Source organism: Meles meles, chromosome 1 (assembly GCF_922984935.1).
Source record: "Meles meles chromosome 1, mMelMel3.1 paternal haplotype, whole genome shotgun sequence".
Taxonomy (NCBI): domain Eukaryota; kingdom Metazoa; phylum Chordata; class Mammalia; order Carnivora; family Mustelidae; genus Meles; species Meles meles.
This window is the reverse complement of record NC_060066.1, coordinates 215,149,246-215,169,791: the sequence shown is the minus strand read 5'-3', so window position 1 is coordinate 215,169,791 and position 20,546 is coordinate 215,149,246. Positions and strand designations below refer to the sequence as shown.

The 20,546-nt window shown below is 65.3% G+C and overlaps 1 protein-coding gene across 7 annotated transcripts in view; it reads left to right on the top strand.

Moving 5' to 3' along the window:
- Window positions 1-20,546, top strand: part of PRDM16 (PR/SET domain 16) — a 296,392-nt gene that overhangs the window by 263,295 nt on the left and 12,551 nt on the right. For 3 of the 7 annotated variants that reach the window (XM_046005134.1, XM_046005182.1, XM_046005171.1), the window contains 7 exons: window positions 5,021-5,234; window positions 7,064-7,211; window positions 7,635-7,788; window positions 12,579-13,995; window positions 16,000-16,087; window positions 18,626-18,795; window positions 19,361-19,438. In XM_046005134.1, coding sequence (XP_045861090.1) covers window positions 5,021-5,234; window positions 7,064-7,211; window positions 7,635-7,788; window positions 12,579-13,995; window positions 16,000-16,087; window positions 18,626-18,795; window positions 19,361-19,438 — 2,269 coding nt within the window. The remainder of the gene's footprint in view (window positions 1-5,020; window positions 5,235-7,063; window positions 7,212-7,634; window positions 7,789-12,578; window positions 13,996-15,999; window positions 16,088-18,625; window positions 18,796-19,360; window positions 19,439-20,546) is intronic. The other 4 variants (XM_046005144.1, XM_046005193.1, XM_046005154.1 and 1 more) reach the window with 3 other exon arrangements.

Here is a 20,546-nt window from a genome sequence, read left to right as displayed (position 1 = left end):
ACCCGGGGGGCTCTGGGGGTCCCACAGGGTCAGGGATGACGGCTGAGTTCTTCCCACCAACCCTGCCCGTCGCTCCTGACTCCTCACTCCGTGCTTGTCTGGGGGCTCCCTTGCCGAGTGCATCTCAGAGGACGTTCGAAAAATTCCTGCTGCAAAGAGGCTAGGATTTCTGAAATGCAGAAATTATTTTCCTTCATCCACATAGTGGAGCAACGTGCCATTCACCTTGGGGTTCTGGAACCGTTTCTCGGTCCATTCGAGGAACGCTGAGTTGGCACAGCCCGTCAGCTCCCCGCGTGCCGCCGCCGCACGGTGTCTTTTCTTGGAACGAGACCCCACAAGCGAACGGAGAAGCAGCCTCCCCTCCCGGCGGGGGCTGGTGACTCCGTTCACGCTGGAGCAGGGGAGGCCGGTTTTGCCCTTCCTGCCTTTCTTTCCCTCCCCGTCCAAAGGCACAGGGGCGTAATGACTAACGCCGCTTACCACAAGTTCCTCTAATACTGTTACATGAGGGAGTGGCGCTGGCTGGGCTGGAGCCGCCGCAGAGATCTCTGCCTTAATTTACCCTTTCCATCCCCAAGCGTGGCCCAGCAAAAAGGGTCCTCGCTCCACGCCGCCCGTGTCTCTGAGCTCCCGCTCCAGAGGCCACGGAGCCGGGTCCTATCTGTACGCGCCTCTGAAGTTTGGTTCCAATTAGGCCGTGGAGAAAAGAAAAATAAATGGTCGAGGTCTGGGTCATGAGGGGATGGTCTCGTTTTCCTTAAAATAATTGTTGAAAAGACCTGTAGAGCTCAGGTAGCACGGGAGAACGCGGAAAGATAAACCCACTTACCTCAGGGGAGCGCCCGGGGCAATCTCGTTTGTGTAATGAAACTTCTTTCTTCCAAAAGGTTTTTTAAAAAACGTTGATTGCTTTCCACCACCACCAACCGCCCCTCTCCCCCCACCCCGGCTCCCGGTCTCAAACAAGCTGGGTCCACATTTCCCTAATAATTCATCAAACATTTGCGGGCTAATTGCTTTCCACACACAATAGTCCAGAATCAAATGTCTGACTTTTCATACTCTCTGCTGTGGCGGTCACCCCCTTGCCCCCCAACAGCCGCCCCCTCCCTAGCTAAACTCGGAATCGCACAGAAAGAAAATGCAAAAATGTTCCTCACTAAGATAATTATCATAAAAAATCTTTTATCCCAGCCCCAGCTAAATGCGGAGGCCCCTTATCACGGCAGGAACTTGGAGTGGGCCCTCCGGCGCTTTTGAGGCTCAGTCTGGCAGATTAGCGTGTAGATGCCACATAATTGTGTCCCCCTCGGCTCTCTGAAGCCATTAGGCACTGACTTATTTTTCTGTTACATTCCTGCTCGGCCATGAAAAGTTTCTGATAGAACAGAGACCGCCAGGCGCACACCTGACTCGAGCCACGACGGGCGGGCACACCCGGGGCCGGTCCGCGTTGGGAGGACATGGGGCTCTCCAGCTGGGCTTCCCCAGCTCACGGACCCCACGGACTCCCAGCAGGTTCCGAAGAAAGGAGTTCAGTTTTGAATTACAATGTCTGCGTGCTGCCATCGGGGGCAGGGGCCTTTGCCGGGGAGCAAGATTCGGGGACACACGGGTCCCCGGCCCGCGGGGGGCAGAGCGGGGACAGAGTGCGTGGGGCCTGCAGCTCTGAGCCCGGGAAGGCTCTCCCCCAGCCGCAGCTTTGTAAAGGTGCCTCTGATTTCCCTGCAAGTGACTCAGAGCAGAGGGAAGCCACTTTCGGATTCATTAGTTCCAGCGACTTTCTATTTTGTTTTTACGCTCAGTGGAGAGGGGAAAGATTTCTCTTTCGGGAAAGCTTCTCGCTCTTGGGAGAAAATAAAGAAAATCATTTCCATTCAAATATGCTTTTCTTTTGAGAAAGGCTCAAAATTGTTAACCCCCCCATAAAAAGTCAAGAGGACCCAGTGGATTGCATATAAAGCGCACGAGACGGGCTATAATCCAGTGTGACATAACACACACAACGACACGCTGGGCTACAGTAGCAGGTGATACAAGGTAACACAACACAGCCAGAGGAGAACCGTCTCTCCTACTATTTTTTTAACATGGAATTATCGTGCTGGGCAGTTGGACCACACGGTCTGGGCCCATGCTTCCTGGGCATCTAGCGAGCCCCAAGCGTGGGCGCTTTGTGCCCGCCTTACCTGAGTGAGGGATGCTGGGACACCTGTCCACACCATAGCACGGGGTGACGCGGGGGCGAGGCTCACCCACAGCCAGCCCCCAGCTCCATCCTTCACCCTCGCAAACTTGGGTCCGTGGAGGGATGAGGGCGAGGAGGGCGCCTTTTAACCCCCCCTCCCACATCTGTTTAACGGCCTCAGGACGTCCTCAGTTTTCGTTTTAAGTCCAAATTCCAGATCGAAGTTGAGAAAGTGGAGTTGGCTGGTGGTATGGATGGGTGGGGTTGGCCTTTCTTCTCGTCTTTGTTTTCAAATTTCAACTTCTGTGACTGTTCTCAGTTGGGTCCAGAAAGAGTCAACTACCAACGGGCATTTCGAACTGACTCACGGTGCCGGTGGTGGTGGGAGGCCCCAGGAAGTCAGAACAAACCCACAGGGGCAGCTCTGTGGGGTCGAGGCATCCGGCTCCATTCTGAAATGGTGTTCTCGGTCCTCAGATGGGGAGGAAATCCACATTTCTAAAGACGACGAGGGCCCGCGGGGGAATGCCAGGCCGTTGCGTGCGCACACGCCGCGTCTGGCGCTGCACTGGGCCCCTCGCGGGAAGCTGGGACACTGCCACGCGCTTCCCCGGCCCCGCCCGGTGGCTCGGCTCCGGTTACACAGCCCTGCCGCCTGCTCCCTGGGTGTCCCGGCCTCCGTGTACCGGTCCCCAGACGGGCAAAAAGTCTGCCCCTGGGCGCGTGGATGGCGTCTGTGCGCCAACAGCAGGAAGCTCCTAGCCAGGGCCAGCTGTGTGGTGGCCTCAAGGCCCCCGGCATCCCCACTCCGTTCCCAGGAGGCGCTTCTCCAGAAGGGTTCACACACGCAAATTCGACTTTGGAGGCAACACTGTATAGACTAGGGGGGTGTGGGGGGGGGGCTATGTCGTGATGAACGTCGTCTACAGGCTTAGTGGCCAGCATTGCACGCTGCTCCCTGGGGACCGGCTGCTGCTTGGATGGGTTTTGTTCGAGAACCTTCTCTGTCCTTGCGCTCCAGGCAGCCCCAGGCCCCACGGCTCCTGTGCCTCTGGCCCTGGCTGTGCCTGGGTGCCGCTGGCCTCGGTGTTGGCAGACATACCCTCCCTGGGTCTCCCGGCCCCGGGTCTGGGGTCTGCGTGGACAGCCAGGCCTTGCCTCCTTCCCGTCCGTTTTGCAGCTCAGCACCTGTCTGGGGCAAGCACCAGGGGCAGCCTTGCTGGGAGACGTTTGGGGCAGAGATGTCCAAGCCCAGAGGCTCAAGCCCATGCTCTCAACCCCAGACTGCCAGACTCAGTGCGAGCCGCTGTTCCGCATTTGTGCTGAATTCCTCCCAACACACACTTCCTCGACAGCAGGCTGTCCGTTGTGGGCCAGCCAGGACGCCTGGACCCACACTGGAGCCCCCTGGCCCGGCCCTGTGGCCCTTCCCTGGGACCCAGAGAGGAGCCACGCCTCTAGCCTTAGTCTCAGGGAAGCTTCTAGTCTTGAGCAGGAGGCCCTCACTCTCCCCAGCTCTCTCCCCTAACCCCCGGCCTAGGCTGCAAAGATCCCCCACCCTCTCCTCGGCACTCGGAAGGGTATGGAGGTCTCTCTGACAGGGGAGGAGGCGGGGACAGCCCCCTTCTGCCCGCCCTGCCTCCTTGGCTTTGACATCCCTCAGCGTTAGGCCATTTCGGTGAACAGTGAGCCAAGGTCACCAAGGCTCAGCTCTGCACGTGCGCACGTGCTCACACTCACATTCACACTCAGACACATTCTCCAGCGTGCACTCACATGTTCACAGACACACACGCATGAAAACACACAGCGAAATAGGCACACGCGTTCACACGTACACACATGCACCGACACGTTCACACTCAACATGCGCGGCGTGTGGTCGGCCTCGCACGAATGGGTGTGCACAGCTTGCGTACCCACGTACAGTGACGCGCAGACGCCCACACGCGGGCACCGACAGCACGCACAGCCGTCCTCGCACCTGCGCGAACGTGAACACCTGCCAAGACGAGTTTTCACGTGTGCAGCCACACGCAGAAGCACACTCGCACGCGCGCGTGCACACGCACACGGACACAAACACGCGTGAGGCACAAAGATTCCTGCACGTTCCAGAGATGCACAGACGCGGACGCGGTGTGTTCGAATGCAAACACTCGCGCGCCCCCCGTGCCACAGCTGCACACCCCAGAGTACACGCCTGCGCCCGAGCACACGTCATTCTCAAGCTCACTACCAGCACACACGCACCTTCCCATGCATCTCTGCAAGCCTGTGCACGTGTGCTCTCCCCTCCTGGGGCAGGGAGGGGGCGTCCGCCCGGCAGAGGAGCTGCTGCCGGCCGCGCCTGGGGTGGGGCCTGGGGATGGGCCCAGAGGTCGTCTCCCCGGGGAAATTTACGGCTTGGAGCTGACTGTTTGGCTTGGCACGGTGGTCAGGATCTTGCCTCGTAAACTTAATAATAGCTGCCCCCCCTTTTAATTTGTTTGACCTTGACGACAGTAATTTATGAGGCGCATTAGGGCTCCGCCACGTGTTTTTTCCTAATTCATAAACAAAGCGCGCGCCAGCTTCCTTCTCCGCTCCCCGGTGCGGGGCCTTCTCAAGCCCGGGGTGGCCTCCTGCCATGCGGGGGGGGGGGGGCCCGGGGCTTCTCCGCGTTCTGATGGCGCAGACACGGGACCTGGGGCAGCCACGCCAAGGTCCAGGAAGCGGGGACCGGAGGGAAGCAGGAGTGGAACAGCACAGTCCCCTGCCCCCTCCCGCGGGCCGGGGTCCTGGGTCCCATCTCTTGCTCCCCACTCACCTCCCCTCCTCTCTTCCTAGCAGAGGAGCCCACTTTCCGCTGTGACGCCTGTGACGAGCTCTTCCAGTCCAAGACAGACCTGCGGCGCCACAAGAAGTACGCGTGTGGCTCCGTGGGGGCCCCGCTCTATGAGGGCCTGACCGACGAGCTCAAGCCGGAGGGGCTCTGCGGCGGGGGCAGCGAGCAGGCTCTCGAGTGCAAGGACTGCGAGCGGATGTTCCCCAACAAGTACAGGTGCCGCCCTCTCCCCTCCCCCGCCACGCCCCGTCCCCCCAGCCTCCGGTCCCCCCAGGAGCTGCCCCCGAAGCCTCACTCACTCAGCCCTGGTGGCACAGAGGGAAAGCTGGGAAAGACAGAGGTCTGTCCTTGTCCCCCAGCCCTGTCCACACTGACACGCGGGGAACTCCAGGGACAGGTGGAGACAGGGTCCCCTCCCGTGTGGCACACCTCAGGGCCAGGAACCTCCAGACGACTCATCCGGCACCAGGGACCGAGTAGGCCCCGGAGCTGCTGGTGGCAGGCCACAGGGGCCACAGGGGCTCTGGCTGTGAAGGCCAGGCCGCTGGTCCGAGCCCCCACCCCTAGAAGACCACAAGGGGCTGGCAGAGACATCACTGGCCCAGCCATTCTGCAGTCAGGGATGTCCCCGTGGAGACGGGCTAGGGGGAGAGTGAGAGATGCAGGCCACACCCCGGGGTGTGCAGGGTCAAGCCCCAAGGAGACTTCCGAAGCGAGGTCTGAGGCCAGCATGGGGGATGGCAGCCTGCTGCCTGGGGACCCATGGAGTGACCTGACCTTCTGGACACACAGGACTCCTCACACAGTGTGCAGGAGCTGGCAGGTGCCGCCCAAGGGTCCCTGATCCCCCACCACGGCACTGGCCTCTGCCCCCCACAGATGGACCCCAGGTGTCCTGGGAGGCTTCACAGACACGGGCTCAGTGAGCCAGGCCTGTTGTGCTGACTGCAAACGGTCAGCACAGAACAGGCACGAGCTGGCCCTCCCCTGGGAAGTGGGGACCCCGAGGACCCACGGGAACCCGAAGGAAGGAGGAACCCCCTGGGCTTTGTGGGGGGAGAGTCAGGACTGAGGTCCCAGCTCCAGGCAAGTCTGAAGGCTTTTCCGCGTGGGCCCCTCCTCCCGCCTCTGAGAATGTTTCTCGGACGGCCTGGCAAGGTCAGAGTAAAACCCCTTCCGGTCACTAAGTGGCTCTGGTGTCGCCGCGAACCGGACGCCAATCCCACCGTGGCCTCCCCGGGGATGGGGAACCCTGCACCCCAAACCGATGACAGAGAGCATGAGCGTTTGGGCGAGTCCCGGCTGAGGCCCTCTGCGGTAAGCGCAGCTCAAGAGGGTCCGTGTTTTCTTTACATAAACACATAAATCACAATTAGCAACAGGGAAAAGGTTCAGTCCGGCGGAGCTCCAGAACCGCGCGCTTCTGATGGGAACGGATGGCTGGGCCCGTAATTAACGGGCCTTGATGTACGGCTGCTTTGCTCCCGCAGATTAACGGTCACACCTGGGACAGGAGGGGGAGCAGGACGTCCCCCGAGAGGAGGGGGTCGGGAGCTGCTCCTTCATCCCAGTGCAGCCGCCCCTGCCCGGCAGCTGGGCTCTCCCCACCCTATCGGGCCCGCTCGCCCCCGGCCCACCTTCCTGGTGTGTATGCGGTGAGGGGGCCAGGGCTGGCCTTGGGTTTCCTGCGCCTCGCCCCCACTCCGGGGCTCAGGGCAATGTCCGCAGCTTCAGCGCCCCTTTTCCGAGGCCCAAGGTCAGCCTCAAGGTTAAGATCATCTTGAAGAGCAGCCAGGCATTGCAAGCTGGGGTCTGCCTGGCCTCTGGCTGCCTGGAGGAGTGGTCTTGGAGGAGGGCCCGGCTTCTGCCCCCCATGCGGTGGGAGGGCCGTCTCTGCCCCTCCGTCCCGCTGGCCTGTCCGGAGAGGAGGTGACCAGACCCGCTGCCGGGACTCCCTCTCCTCTCCAAGCGGGCGGGGGGCGGGGGGGCTGCGAGGCAGTGAGGCAGGCGGGCGCCCAGTGACTCCTGTCCCCGTCCGCGTGCAGCCTGGAGCAGCACATGGTTGTGCACACAGAGGAGCGGGAGTACAAGTGTGACCAGTGCCCCAAGGCCTTCAACTGGAAGTCCAACCTCATCCGCCACCAGATGTCCCACGACAGCGGCAAGCGCTTCGAATGTGAGAACTGCGTGAAGGTAACCTGCCCCGCCCCCGCGAACAAGCCAGTGACGTGGGCAGAGCCCGTAAGGGGCCGGAAGCCCCTTGGGTCTCGGGTTTGCCCGGGAAGGAGGAGGCACCACGGGTCACACGGCTTGGGGGGAGGCCAGGGAGACCAGACGTTGTCTTCTCTGCCGTGCGCGCCTGCCCCCACCTGTGTGTCCGAGCTCGTCCACCTAAAAGCGCGTTCTGGGCTCCCGCTTTGACGGCCGCAGCTCGCCTAGGAGTCATTGTCGGAGACACGGAGTCTGTGGGAGGCTTGGCAGCTCCCCTGAGGTCATGGGGCGGGGTCACCCTGATAGCAGAGACCCGTCCGGGCCAGGCTCAGCAGCAGTGAGAGCCCCACCCAGCGGCCAGAACTGGGCCGACAGGGGAGTGAGCCCTGACGTCTGTCCCGGCAGGTGTTCACCGACCCCAGCAACCTGCAGCGCCACATCCGCTCCCAGCACGTGGGAGCCCGCGCTCACGCCTGCCCTGACTGCGGGAAGACGTTCGCCACGTCTTCGGGCCTCAAGCAGCACAAACACATCCACAGCACGGTCAAACCTTTCATATGTAAGTGGTCCCCACCCCCACCGGCCTCCCCTCCCCCTCCACTGCCTCCCCGTCCCCATCGGCCTCCGTCAACAGTTGTCGGAGGCCAGGCGCCGGCGGGAAGTCCCCGGGGTCTCCCCTCTGCTGGACCCCTCCTTGCTCAGAAACCTCTGCCAGGTAGGGCCCAGGGTCCAGACCCCCCCACCCCAGGTACTGTCTCTTCCCCACCCTGCTCTGCCGCACCTGCTCGCCTGGTCACCATCTCTCTCTTGCTGGGGCCTCGTTTTCTCCTCCTGCTCTGCCTGGCTCCTCCCCATCGCTTACCTCCACGGTGGCCAGAGGGGGGTGGTGAGCAGTGGGGAAGGACCATTTCAGCCTTCTGGGTCCTGTGGAAGGAGCCCGCAGCCCACCCCACCCGTTCCGTCTACTCTCCCCTGCACTCACACCCCAGCCTGAGCTCTGGGAGGCATAGGAATCCCAGCGACACCGCTGAGCCCTGCGCATCCCCACGGCAGCCTTCAGGGCGCCTGTGTACCCCCTGCACGGTCCGGGCAGCAGGCACCAGCTGCAAACGCCCTGTGGCCACAGCACCCACGCACAGCCCAGGAGACAGGCTAAGCCTCACGTGCAGTCACGGCGCACGGGCCCCGCCTGTCGGCCCGGAGGCGGCGCCGCAAGGTTCGGAGGTTCTCCGAGCGCCCGTGTTGGCCCGGGGGTCCCGGCCCCGTGAGCATGGCGGGAGCCAGGACTTGTGAAAGGAGCAGCACCCCAGGGGAGACCGGAGGCAGGGCAGATGGAGCCCAGGGGGCGCCTGCGGGACGGGGTGCTCGGGCGGGGACGGGAACAGAGGGAGCTTGAGGCTGGCATGTTTGGGGGAACACGTGAGGGGGACAGTAGAGGAGTGGACAGAGGTGACAGGGGCCCGGGCTTGGGGGCCATGGGAGCCAGCGCAGGGGCGTGAACCTTCTTCTCGGTGGGTCTGGAAGCCACAGGAGAGTCTTTACTACCCGGCAGCTGACAGTCATACGAAATCACACTGAGCCGTGATTCCATATGACTGGCTGCGTCATCCTCCCCACAAGGTCACGCAGGGTCATCCTCCCCACGAGGTCACGCAGGGTCATCCTCCCCATGAGGTCACTCAGATCATCATCCACTCGAGGTCATTCAGAGTCATCATCCCTATGAGGTCACATGGGGTCACCACCCACACGAGGTCACACAGGGTCGTCGTCCCCACAAGGTCACACAGGATCATCATCCACATGAGGTCACATGGGGTCACTGTCCACATGAGGTCATGCAGGGTCACCATCCATTCACGGTCATATGGGGTCACCAACCCCACAAGGTCGCATGGGGTCACCATCCCCGCGAGGTCACACAGGGTCACCATCCCCACGGGGTCACACAGGGTCACCGTCCACACGAGGTCACACAGGGTCACCGTCCCCAGGTCGCGCGGGGCCATCACACAAGTTCTGCTGAGTCATCACCTCCGGGAGCTTGTGCGGGTTGGTCACCTGGGTCGTGGGGTCGTCACACACACACACCATCTCACAGCCGACTTCAGAAATCTGACCACGAGGGACCGCACGGTCTCCACCTGACGGAGAAGGAGACTGAGGTCATAGACATGAAGGGACCAGGTGCTCGTACCACACTGCGGAGCAGGGACTCTAGCCCTGTCCCGGCCGCAGGGCCTGGATGAGGGGCTGGGACCCCTCGGGCCCCATGGCATCAGTGGGCACGTGGGGCTGGGCGTGGGGTGGTCTCCCGCTGCCAATCAGCTGTAGGACACCACACCTGCCGCAGAGACCACATGCCGACTGGCTGGTCCGGCCTCTGTTGCGGGGCTGGGCCGTGCCCTCCTCCCACCCGCTGTCCCCAGCCCAAGCTTCCAGGGCCCTGCTGGAGATGACCCAGACACCAGTGATCCTGGGTTACCAGCCCGCCCCCGGTCAGCGGCAGGTTCTAGAGGGAGAGGGTGAGCAGGGGTGCCACAGGGCCTGGTCCCTCAGGGAGGGGGTCAGGAAGCGGCGACCTGGCTAGGGGTGGGAGCTGGGGGCTGTGATGGGGACCAGAGATGTGTGTCCTGCTTTCTGTGCATGAGGGTCCCAGGAAGTCCCACTGTGGGACCTCTGATGACAGCCTGGGATTTTGAAGTGAGCTCAGGAGCCGGAATTGTACAAACAGGTTCAACGGTCACTGCCTCGCTGGGCACCTAGACACAAAGTCCTGTGTTCTTGGAGCGAAGTCTCCTTGGAGGGTGTTTAATAATGGAAGTTCCAGGAACCAGGGTGCTCTTCCAGCCCGAGCCCACTGTTTCCATGGCCTGCACAGACACTGCATGTGGACGAGCAGAGCACGGGGGGGCACGGCCCCGCCCCGGCCGTGTGGCACACTCACCAGGGTGTCTCGGCTTTTGGCTAATGGGTGAAGCTACAGAGGTGGCCTGCGGACACGTCGTTCGGATAGGGCGGCGCAGATTCGGAAAGTGGGCATGTGAGATGTAATGAGCTCGTCCTGCAGGCCACGGCCGAGCGTGCCTTGGGCCACGGTCAAGGGCCATGCTGGGCTCGGGCAAATAGCTCTGCACACCAGTGCGTGGCCCCTCGCAGGACAAACGGGTGGCTCGGAGGGCGTCACCGTCACTGGTGCGCACAGACGGCAGCCGCCCCGGATCTGCACTACAACCCAGCTGGAAGCCTGAGCCCCGCCCCTCCCTGAGCACACGGCCGCGGCCGCGCTCCCTCCCAGCGGCACCTCTCGCGCTGGGGGCCGGGTATGCACGGGGGCGCACGGGAGGCACGCGGGTGGTCAGCATCCTTGTGGGCTCGCTCACAGGAGGGCACGCCCCAGAGTGAGTGTGTGTGCATCCAGCCGCTGGCCGCACAAGGACAGGAACTGCTGGGGGCGGTGGGTAGGGCCCCTCTGCCAGGTGCTGCCCTTGCGTCCAGGGCCCTGGGCTGGCTGCCCAGGCTCTTGCAGGCCCCTGTGGGCAGCCAACCTCTCTTTGCCATCTGTGAGCCGGCTGCTGGTGTTCCGGGTCCAGGACCTGCCCCTCCTGGGACCTGTGTCCCCAGAGAGCTCTCTGAAGCCCCAGCACTTCTGCCAGACCCCTCCATCCTGTGAGCAAAGGGCTGGGCCCTGAGGGTCCCAGGATCCCCACCACAAGGCGTGGTGCTGGCCCAGGGGCCCTTCTGGGAGCTGCCCCAGGCGGGGGCCCCGGTCGGGGACAGTTTCCAAGCTCAGGCTGGCCGCAGCCGTGAACCAAGCCCTGGCGCGCTGGGCCAGGGGTGCAGTGAGGGGTCACGTGTTTGGCCAGCGAGGCCTGAGCCGAGGAAGGGCCTGGCTGCCCCGAGACCCGGTGGGCGACCTGAGTCTATTTCTAGACCGGCCATGGGGCTCAGCTCCCCTGGTTCAGAGGGTAGGTTTGATCTGAGGAGGCTGCACTTGTCCCCCTCAGCCGTCCCACCACGTGGACGATGGGGAGGCAGGGCCCTTAACATACGTGGATACCGCGCCGAAAGAAGTGGATGACGTGGGGCCAGAGCGCCGGTGCGAAGAGTGGGATAGCGGGCACCGGCGGTGGGCGAGAGACAGGAGCAAGGCACCGTTCCCACAGGCTGCACTCAGGAGGCTAGTTGTCCTGCGGAGAGATGCATGCAAGCGTGGGAGCACGAGTGTGCATGTGCGTGTTCCTCCCTTTCTGGTTAGAAAAACAAGAGGAGAAAGAAAGAAAAGCTGGTGATTCACTGACAACCTTGAACTCTCCAGCCACGGGGGCTAGGGCCAGGCAGGGTCCCCGGGGCCCCGGGGCCTGGTGTTCAGCTCTGGCTGGCACTGCCGCCCCCTCCCGTCAAGGGCAGAGGCCGGTGCCCATCAGCCTGAGCCTGGCTCACTTCTGCATCCCGATCCCGGGGGGCTGCGCTTCCCTTAAAGACGCCCCAGGCTTCTAGCCAGGCCCAAGCAGTAAAAGCAGCGACCAGAAACCGTGCTCCCAAGCCCAGACGTCCTGACTGAGAATCCCCGGGCGAGACCAGAAACCGTGCTCCCAAGCCCAGACGTCCTGACTGAGAATCCCCGGGCAAGCCGGTCACGCCTGAGGCCCCTCTCCCAGGACAGAAAGCAGGAGGGTTCTGGCGGTTGGCGTTTCCTCTCCCCCACACGGGGACAGCGCCACGGAGGGGGTCAGGGAGTGGCAGGGAGCTCGGGGGGAGCTGGAGCAGGTGCAGTGTGGCTGCACGCCGCGGCTCCGTCCACCCGATCGGTTTCCGAAGACCTGGGCCCCACGTTACAAACACTCCTGGGAAGAGAGGCACGAGAGCAGACGTGCCCCGGCTTCTGGTGCGGAAGGTCGAGGAGCCCGAGGTCGGTCCAAGTGGGAAGGCCCGGGGGATCTTCACTAGTCTGCTGGCCCCTGGAGGCCAGCCCCAGGGTAGGGTGCGCACACACACTTGAATGCACGTGACGCACGCTCACGACACGCATGTGCCTTGTGTACACGTGTGCGCAGGCGTGCGAGCATGCACACGGACACATGTGTGCGCACCCACACGCGCGGGCACACAGGTGCCCATAGGCAGAAGCGCACACCTGTAAGCGTGCAGACACGGGTGCCAGTACGTGCGCGCGTGCGAGCAGACCGACACGTGCACACGCGCACTCCGGCTTGCACAATGCCGTGTGCCAGCGTGCACGCGCGCAGACTGCTCCGGATCGCGGCCCGCGGCGCCCAGCCCCCTCCCCCGCAAGGCTTCCCGGTAATTTCATAGCGTGTTTGTGTTTGCTTCCTGCTGGTGCTGTAGGTGAGGTCTGCCACAAGTCCTACACCCAGTTCTCCAACCTGTGCCGGCACAAGCGGATGCACGCCGACTGCCGCACGCAGATCCGGTGCAAGGACTGCGGACAGATGTTCAGCACCACCTCCTCCCTCAACAAGCACCGGCGCTTCTGCGAGGGCAAGAACCACTACACGCCGGGCGGCGTCTTTGCCCCGGGCCTGCCCTTGAACCCCAGCCCCATGATGGACAAGGCGAAGCCTCCCCCCAGCCTCAACCACGCCAGCCTGGGCTTCAGCGAGTACTTCCCGTCCAGGCCGCACCCGGGCAGCCTGCCCTTCTCGGCGGCGCCCCCCGCCTTCCCCGCCCTCGCGCCGGGCTTCCCGGGCATCTTCCCCCCGTCCCTGTACCCCCGGCCACCGTTGCTACCTCCCACGCCACTGCTCAAGAGCCCCCTGAACCACACGCAGGACGCCAAGCTCCCCAGCCCCCTGGGGAACCCGGCGCTGCCCCTCGTCTCCGCCGTCGGCAGCAGCGGCCAGGGCGCCACGGGCGCCACGGGACCCGAGGACAAGCTGGAGCAGAGCCTAGAGGGCTCCTACGCTGAGAAGCTCAAGGCGAGAGGCAGCGACGTGTCGGACGGCAGTGACTTCGAGGACGTCAACACCACGACGGGGACCGACCTGGACACAACCACCGGCACGGGCTCAGACCTGGACAGCGACGTGGACAGCGAGCGGGATAAGGCCAAGGACAGGAGCAAGGCGGCGGAGGGCAAGCCCGAGTGCGGGGGCGGCGCGGCGCCGCCGGGGGCCCCGAGCAGCGTGGGCGAGGTGCCCGTCTTCTACTCCCAGCACGCCTTCTTCCCGCCGCCCGACGAGCAGCTCTTGGCGGCCCCCGGCGCCGCAGGCGACTCCATCAAGGCCATCGCCTCCATCGCGGAGAAGTACTTCGGCCCCGGCTTCGTGGGCATGCAGGAGAAGAAGCTGGGCTCGCTGCCCTACCACTCCGTCTTCCCCTTCCAGTTCCTGCCCAACTTCCCCCCGGCCCTCTGCCCCTTCGCCGACCGCTCCCTTGCCCACAACCTGCTGGTCAAGGCCGAGCCGAGGTCACCCCGGGACACACTCAAGGTGGGCGGCCCCAGTGCCGAGTCCCCCTTCGACCTCACCACCAAACCCAAAGAGTCCAAGCCCACGCTGCCCTTACCCAAGGCGCCCCCAGCCCCGGCGTCCGGGGAGGAGCAGCCGCTGGACCTGAGCATCGGCAGCCGCGTCCGAGCCAGCCAGAACGGAGGGGGACGGGAGCCACGCAAGAACCACATCTACGGGGAGCGCAAGCTGGGGGCCGGCGAGGGGCTGCCCAGGGCGTGCCCAGCGCAGCTGCCCCAGCAGCCGTCCCTGCACTATGCCAAGCCGTCGCCCTTCTTCATGGACCCAATCTACAGGTATTAACACGCCCCGCCTTCACCTGCTCTCCCAAGTGGCCTCGAGCCGGCCAGACCAGCGCTGACAGCTTCTGGGCCTCCCCACTGCCCCTCCGACCCCGCCTGGGTCCCCCTCTGTCTGCAGTGTCCGGACCAACCCCGCCTCCTCCCACACTTTCCTCTGCTCCCAGCGCCTGCACTTCCCCAAGGCCACCTGGGGGGGTGGGGGCGCGCCACCAGCCCCTGGAGCCCCGGAGGAGGGTTCCGCTGGCCCAGCAGAGAGCAGAGTCTCCAGGGGGAGGGGGGAGAATGGGGGAGGAGGAGGCGGGGAAATGATGCAAACATCAGCCCCAGCCCTCCCCTGGGAGGGGCCAGCTGAATCCCTCCCGGCCCCCACCTCTGGGCGCTTAGACCAAGTAGGTGTACTAGGTGGGAGGGGTCTCGCCTCCCCGTCACGCAGGTCCTACGGGCGCATGCCGCTGGCTGAGCCGTGAGGAGAGAGGGCTGTGCCCCGGTGGGCCTTGGGAGGGAGGCCCGGTGGGGCGGGAACCGTGCCCGGCGGGGACAGGGGCCTGCGTGCAGACACACGTGCGTGTACACCCCATGTTCAGGGAGCACGGGAGCATGAGGCCTGTGTTCCCAAGGGCCCAGCAGCGGCCTGGTGGTGGGCGTGCAGGTGGGGAGTCCAGATCCACGAAGGTGCACGTGGGACAACGATACCAGTGAGACAGCCGCCGGGTGGGGGGTGGCGGAGGGGAGGCCAGGCCAGGTCCTGCCACTGCACTCAGGAGCAGGTCTCGGGTCCATGGGCTGAGGACGCGATGCCTGGGCCCCAGCTTTGCCCGTAGACGCCCGCAAGATGTCCGAGTGCAGGGTTGCCCCACATTGTCTTCCTGCACCCCAAGCCCATCCCGATAAACAAGAATGGGCGGCGTTTGAAGGGCTCTCCCCAGGCAAAGCTGTGGGTGACCCCATCTGCCTGGAAGCAGGCTGGCCCCGGGGCTGGGGGTAGGGGCCCTCCCCTACTCCTGGGGGCTCCCGGGAAACCCTGCGCCGTGCCCACGGGCCAGCCCCCAGATGTAGTTCCCCTTCACACACACAACCCACCGTCCTCCGTCCCCCGGGTTTAGGGAATCCTAACACCGCCAGGCTTCAGAGCAAGATGCCCGCCAAGCCAGCCTCCCGCACAGCCAACGCTGCCCCTCCAGGAGAGGACCTCTCCCAGCCTCCCCTGTCCCTCTCCCTCCCAGCCAGGCTGGGGGTCCTGCGGGGCTCCTCCCGGGGGGCTGTGCCGTCTTCTTGCGGCTCACGGTCCTCTCCTGGGGCCCCCCTCCACTCCATCCCCACACACACTCCGTCCTGCTCTCCCGCTGTCCCAGCCGGGCCCTGGTGGGAGGCTGTGTTAGAGCGAGGCCCTCGCCCAGACCAGAGGGAGCGGCTGGTGTAGGGCGTGCTCAGAGGGGCCGTGTCTGTGTGCGGGGACGTGGCCCGTGACCCCAGACGGCGCTTTGTGACTCTCTGCCACGGCGAGGAGACTGGGGCTGGCGTTGCTGGGAGGCAGCGCGAGGAGGGATCTCAGGACCCGCGCCGGCCACTCTCTCCCCTGCTCTGTGACGTGCAGAGTTGTGGCCAGCATTTGGAAAACGTTCTAGAATCGTCCTCTCCAGCTGCCCTTGCGAGGGTTTAGGTAGACCCTTCCTGGCCGCCACAGGGAGGCCCCGGCGACCCCTGGGATGACAGCCGGGGTGGTTGGGGGAGTCTTGGGAGACTTGCGGGGTCCAGGCCCGGGCGTGGTGACGGGGAGCACGTGCAGAGCAAGCGATCAGGCAGGGGCAGGCTCGGAGGCCGTGGAGCTGGCAGGTGGGCTCCGTCCCTGTCGGGTGGGACGTGTCGGGTGAGACACAGTAATCGGGGGCCACGGAAGCAGGGGCCCCCGCCCCGTGACTGGGGGGCTCAGGGGGCACCATCCCTGCACAGTCCCCGGGCAGCTCGGTGAGGTACGTAACCCGCGGTGGTGTTGTCCAGCAGGGTGGAGAAGCGGAAGGTGACGGACCCCGTGGGCGTCCTGAAGGAGAAGTACCTGCGGCCGTCCCCGCTCCTCTTCCACCCCCAGGTAAGGCCCTGGGGCACCAAGCCTGCTGGGAGGGCGCACCGTGGGACCCCAACGCTGGGGCCTTCCAGTCGGGCCGCCCAGGCAGGCAGGTCTCCGCAGGGGGCTGGCCCCAGGCGCCCATCCAGGCGGACCTCAGGCTCCCTGCCCGTCAGAGGACCACGGGGATTCTCTCCCGCAGCCCTTACGGGTCACCGCGAGGCCGAAGAGGGTGAGAAGGGTCAGGACGTGTGACGACGGAGGGCGGTGCTCTGTGGGGCAGCCCCGTGGGTCCCTCGGAGGTGGCCCAAGACCCCAGACCGTGGGGTGCTCACCGACCACAGCGCAGGCTCCCGGAGGGGCAGTGGGCGTCAGCAGGGCAGTGGACAAAAGCTCAGACGCAGGGAGTCCAAAACCTGGAATGTGGGGGATAGACGCTAGAGGCACAGGTGTGAGCAAGACGCTTGCAAAGGACCGGGAGCGCGAGGACCTGAGCACAGCAGGCACGGGAGGGGGCACGGGGGATGGGGAGCAGGACAGAAGCAGATGGTTGGCCCCAAGGACAAAGGTCCCAGCAGGTGGTGGGCAGGAGGGCCCCCCTCCCCCACGGAGGCACTAAGACTAAAGTTGGGGCTCTGGGAAAGAGAACCCCCAATCTGGGCCGTGGCCACACACCCCACCTATAGGTACCCGTGTCCAGCCCCCGGCCTTGTCCCCACAGGGCGTAGGCACCGAGCTGCCGCAGACGAGGATGGGCAGCAGAGCCGGGCCGAGGCTCCCGGGTCCTGCCTGAGGGCCCAGCTGTGCCCCCTCCTCGGGACCCCCCTCCTCGGGACCCCCCTCCCCGGAGCCACAGTCTCCCCCACCCCACTTGGGGACCCTGGGAGCCAGACTGTGGGATGCCCTGAGCCAGACTCCGGACCAGGCCATTGTTCTCGGTGTTTCCCTCCTCGGACACACATCTCAGGTTGTGAAACCTGCCCCGGCCTGGGTTCACAGCTAAACTTAGTGCCTCCCATTGTTTCGCTGGGGCCGTGGGCTTTGCTTAATAACTTCCCCCGATTTTCCTCGGGTCAGGCTGGAAAAAGCCAACAAGGCCACCAGGCGCATCCTGTGTTTGTGTTTGTGCGGGAGCCGGGCCGGGAGTACCGGGGTATCAGCTGGGGCAGAGCGGGCAGAGCGGGCTGGGCGGCCGGACCTGGGCGGCCTCGGGGAGACCCACCCAGGCCTAAGGAGGGGAGGCCTGGCAGGGGGCCGGCGGCCCATTGTCCCTCCTGCCCGCTCCCCCCGGCCCTGCTGCCCTTACTGCCTGCCCCTGGGCCCGAGCACGGGGCAGGGGGAGGGGAGGAGAACTAGGAGGTCACCCAATTAAGTGGTCTGGGGTCAGGCCGTCACTTGGAGCACGCGGCCACTCCTCGTGATGTCAGCGCACGGCGGCCGGCAGGTGCCAGGCAGGACTTCGCCGGAGCCTTCGGTTTGGGAGGCCTGACACGTGTGTGCAGCCCCGGGGGACAGGGCGGGCCCCTCAGCACTTCTGGAGCTCCAGGCAGTCTCTGTGTGGGGAGTTCCAGAACCTTCTAAGGCTGTGGCTAAGACCGAGACAGAGCCAGGTGGGCAGTGGCGCTGACACCCGGGGTCCCCATCGTCCGGGCCGCGGAGGAGCCACCACCGAGACGCGAGACAGCCGCCCTCAGCCCGTCAGCAGGGACAGGGTGGGCAGCGCAGGCGGGCGGCATGTGTCCGAGCACGGCCCAGGCACGCCCAGGGGGACAGAGCGGAACAGCAGCCCCTGCCCTGTCCTGGTCCCAAACCCTGAGCCCTCAGGGACAGGCGCCGTCCGGGGCTCTGATCACAACTGTGCCCGCCAGGTGGAAATGGCCAGGGCCGCACCCCGGTCCTCCCCGAGCAAGCCCTGGGTGTCTCCAAGGCCTGGAGAGGTGGCTCCTCTGGTCCTTGTCACCACGTCCCGTGCTGCGTCCCGTGCTGCGTCCCGTGGGCCTCCTGCTCGGGCAGTTCAGCTGGCGGCGTCTGGCCCTGGGCTGGGGACCCCTGGATACTCTGCCGGCAGTCATGGCCCAGACCCGCGGACACTGTTAACCCGGGATGCAGGGAGCTGCCTCATTCCGAGAGAGACGGACAGACAGACAGAGGAGGGAAGAGCGGAATGTGATTCTGACCATCAGCAGGATGGTGCTGGGGGGTTTCCAAATCTGGGGACTGCCACCACGAGGCTGCGGTCTGACCCCCGCCCCACACGCCCCGGACAGGCAGAGAGGCGAGCTCGCGAAGGCTGGTTCTGGCTCCCCCGGCCTGGGCCCTGGGCTGACGCCAGGCTTCCAGGAAAGGACGGGGAAAGGCTGGACGTAGAAAGCGAGTGTCCGCCGGGAGGCCAAGAAGCCCCAGAGAGGGCTGGTTGCACCCCCAGCCCGGAGCCTGCACGGGCTTCTGGCCCTGGCCCAGCAGGGGACGTGCCTGGCCCCAGGGTACCCGGGGGGGAGGTCTGGGGGGTGAGGCCAGCTTCCTCAGGGGGACCCCCCGTCTCTCCCACTCTCCGGCCCACAGATGTCCGCCATCGAGACCATGACGGACAAGCTGGAGAGCTTCGCGGCCATGAAGGCGGACTCGGGCAGCTCCCTGCAGCCCCTCCCCCACCACCCCTTCAACTTCCGGTCCCCGCCCCCCACGCTCTCGGACCCCATCCTCAGGAAGGGCAAGGAGCGCTACACCTGCAGGTGAGGCGGGCGTGGGGGCTGGCGGGCGGCCCCGGCCAGGTGGTCACGGGGTCACGCTGCGGCCGTGAGCTCAGGCGTCCGGGAAGAGCCACAGCACAGTGCGGTGACAGTCACCAGTCTGTCCACCGATGGCGGTCATTCGCGGCCCATGTGGGGGGCCCGCCGTCCCCTGCCCCAGCGGCCCGGGTTCCCGCGAGCACCAGGACACGCAGCCTTAGCCTGGCCAGTCAGAACCCGGAGGGCCTGAGGCCGAGGGGGGCTGGTGCCCGTTTAAGCAAGGCCCCGGAGTCAGGTGAAAGCCTGGTATTGGGGAGCGGCAGGCACGGCGTCCGTCCCCGGCTGCGCGACCGGTCCTAGTGGGGCCAGCCAGCTCAGCCGCCCTCCGGCCGCTCAGGGCAGGGGCACAGACCCAGCAGGCCAGAGTCTGCGGAGCCGACCTTCCCCCCCCCCCCCCCGGTATGGGGCCTCGGGCCTAGACCCCACGTCGGAGGAAGCACATCAGGAACGCATACGGGTGCCGGGGTCCAGCAGTACGACGGCCTCACGAGCCCGCCCTCCACCACAGGTACTGTGGCAAGATCTTCCCCCGGTCAGCAAACCTCACGAGACACCTGCGGACACACACCGGAGAGCAGCCATACAGGTGGGAGCCGGCACCCTTGCGTCCGGTGAGACAGGGAGGGTGGGGGTGGGAGCCAGCATCCTTGTGTCACGTGGCTCCTTGGGGCCCCCCCCCCGACCCCACAGCCATCCTGGGCCCTGGGGCGTTCTAGAGATTAGGCAAGAGGTGCCCAAGTGGGCTTCCTGAAAAGTCTTGCCTGCTCCCAGAGTGGGGTGCCCGGGAGCGGCTTGCCCACCTGCCGCTGTCACCTGAGCCAGGGCGTTCAGAACGGCGCTGGCCAAAGCCAGGGTCCCGGGGGGGCTGTTGGGGAAGCCTCGCTCCACCCCCTCCCCGCTCAATGCCCCGATAGTGGCCAGTGGGCCAGGGCCGGTGCCTAAGGAAGGGCGGGCCGTGGAAAAGGAGCTCCGTGCAAATTCGGGTCCCAGCCCAGGGTGGGGTGTCCTGAGAGGTTCACTTGCCAGCCCTGGACAGAAGCCGCGTGTCTGCTCCCCTCCTGTCCCCTCCACGCTGGGCTTCTGCCTGCCGAGATGCAGCCGGACCACAGGTCCGCGTGGGAGCTGTTGGCCTTGCCTGTTCCCCAGCGGGGCGTCCTCCGCTTCTGAGAGGCGGTCGGCTCGGACCGCGACTGGCCCAGAGTCAGTGTCCACGGCGGCTCCAACAGCCCCTCCTGCCCCCGCAAGAAGCAGATCCCGCTCCTTGGTCTGGGGGCCTTTGTCAGGCAGAAGGCTGGGGTGACGGGGACCCCGCCCAGGGAGGGGCCTGAGAGTCAGCATTTTAAACGAGAGCCCCAGGTGGTGACCAGGGCACAAATCAGCGAAGGTGCTGGTTTAGATACCACGACCCTACCCCGGGGTGTGCCGGTCCAGTGAGCCGCCGTCGCTGGGAAGAAGGAGCTTGGCATGGTTTTAGGTTGGCAGCAGGAGACTCCTACCGTCTGGCCGCACAGAGTCCCCCGCCAGCCCCGCACTCAGTGTGCGTCCCCGTCCCTGGGGAGGCCGGCCACGTGGGGAGCCGCCGCAGCTGTGGTCCCACGCCCCCCCATGTGACAGGCGCCCCGACCGCCACGGGGCCATGTCCTCTACAGTGCTGGGCGCCCCCCACCCCCGAAAGTGGCTTACGACTCCACAAA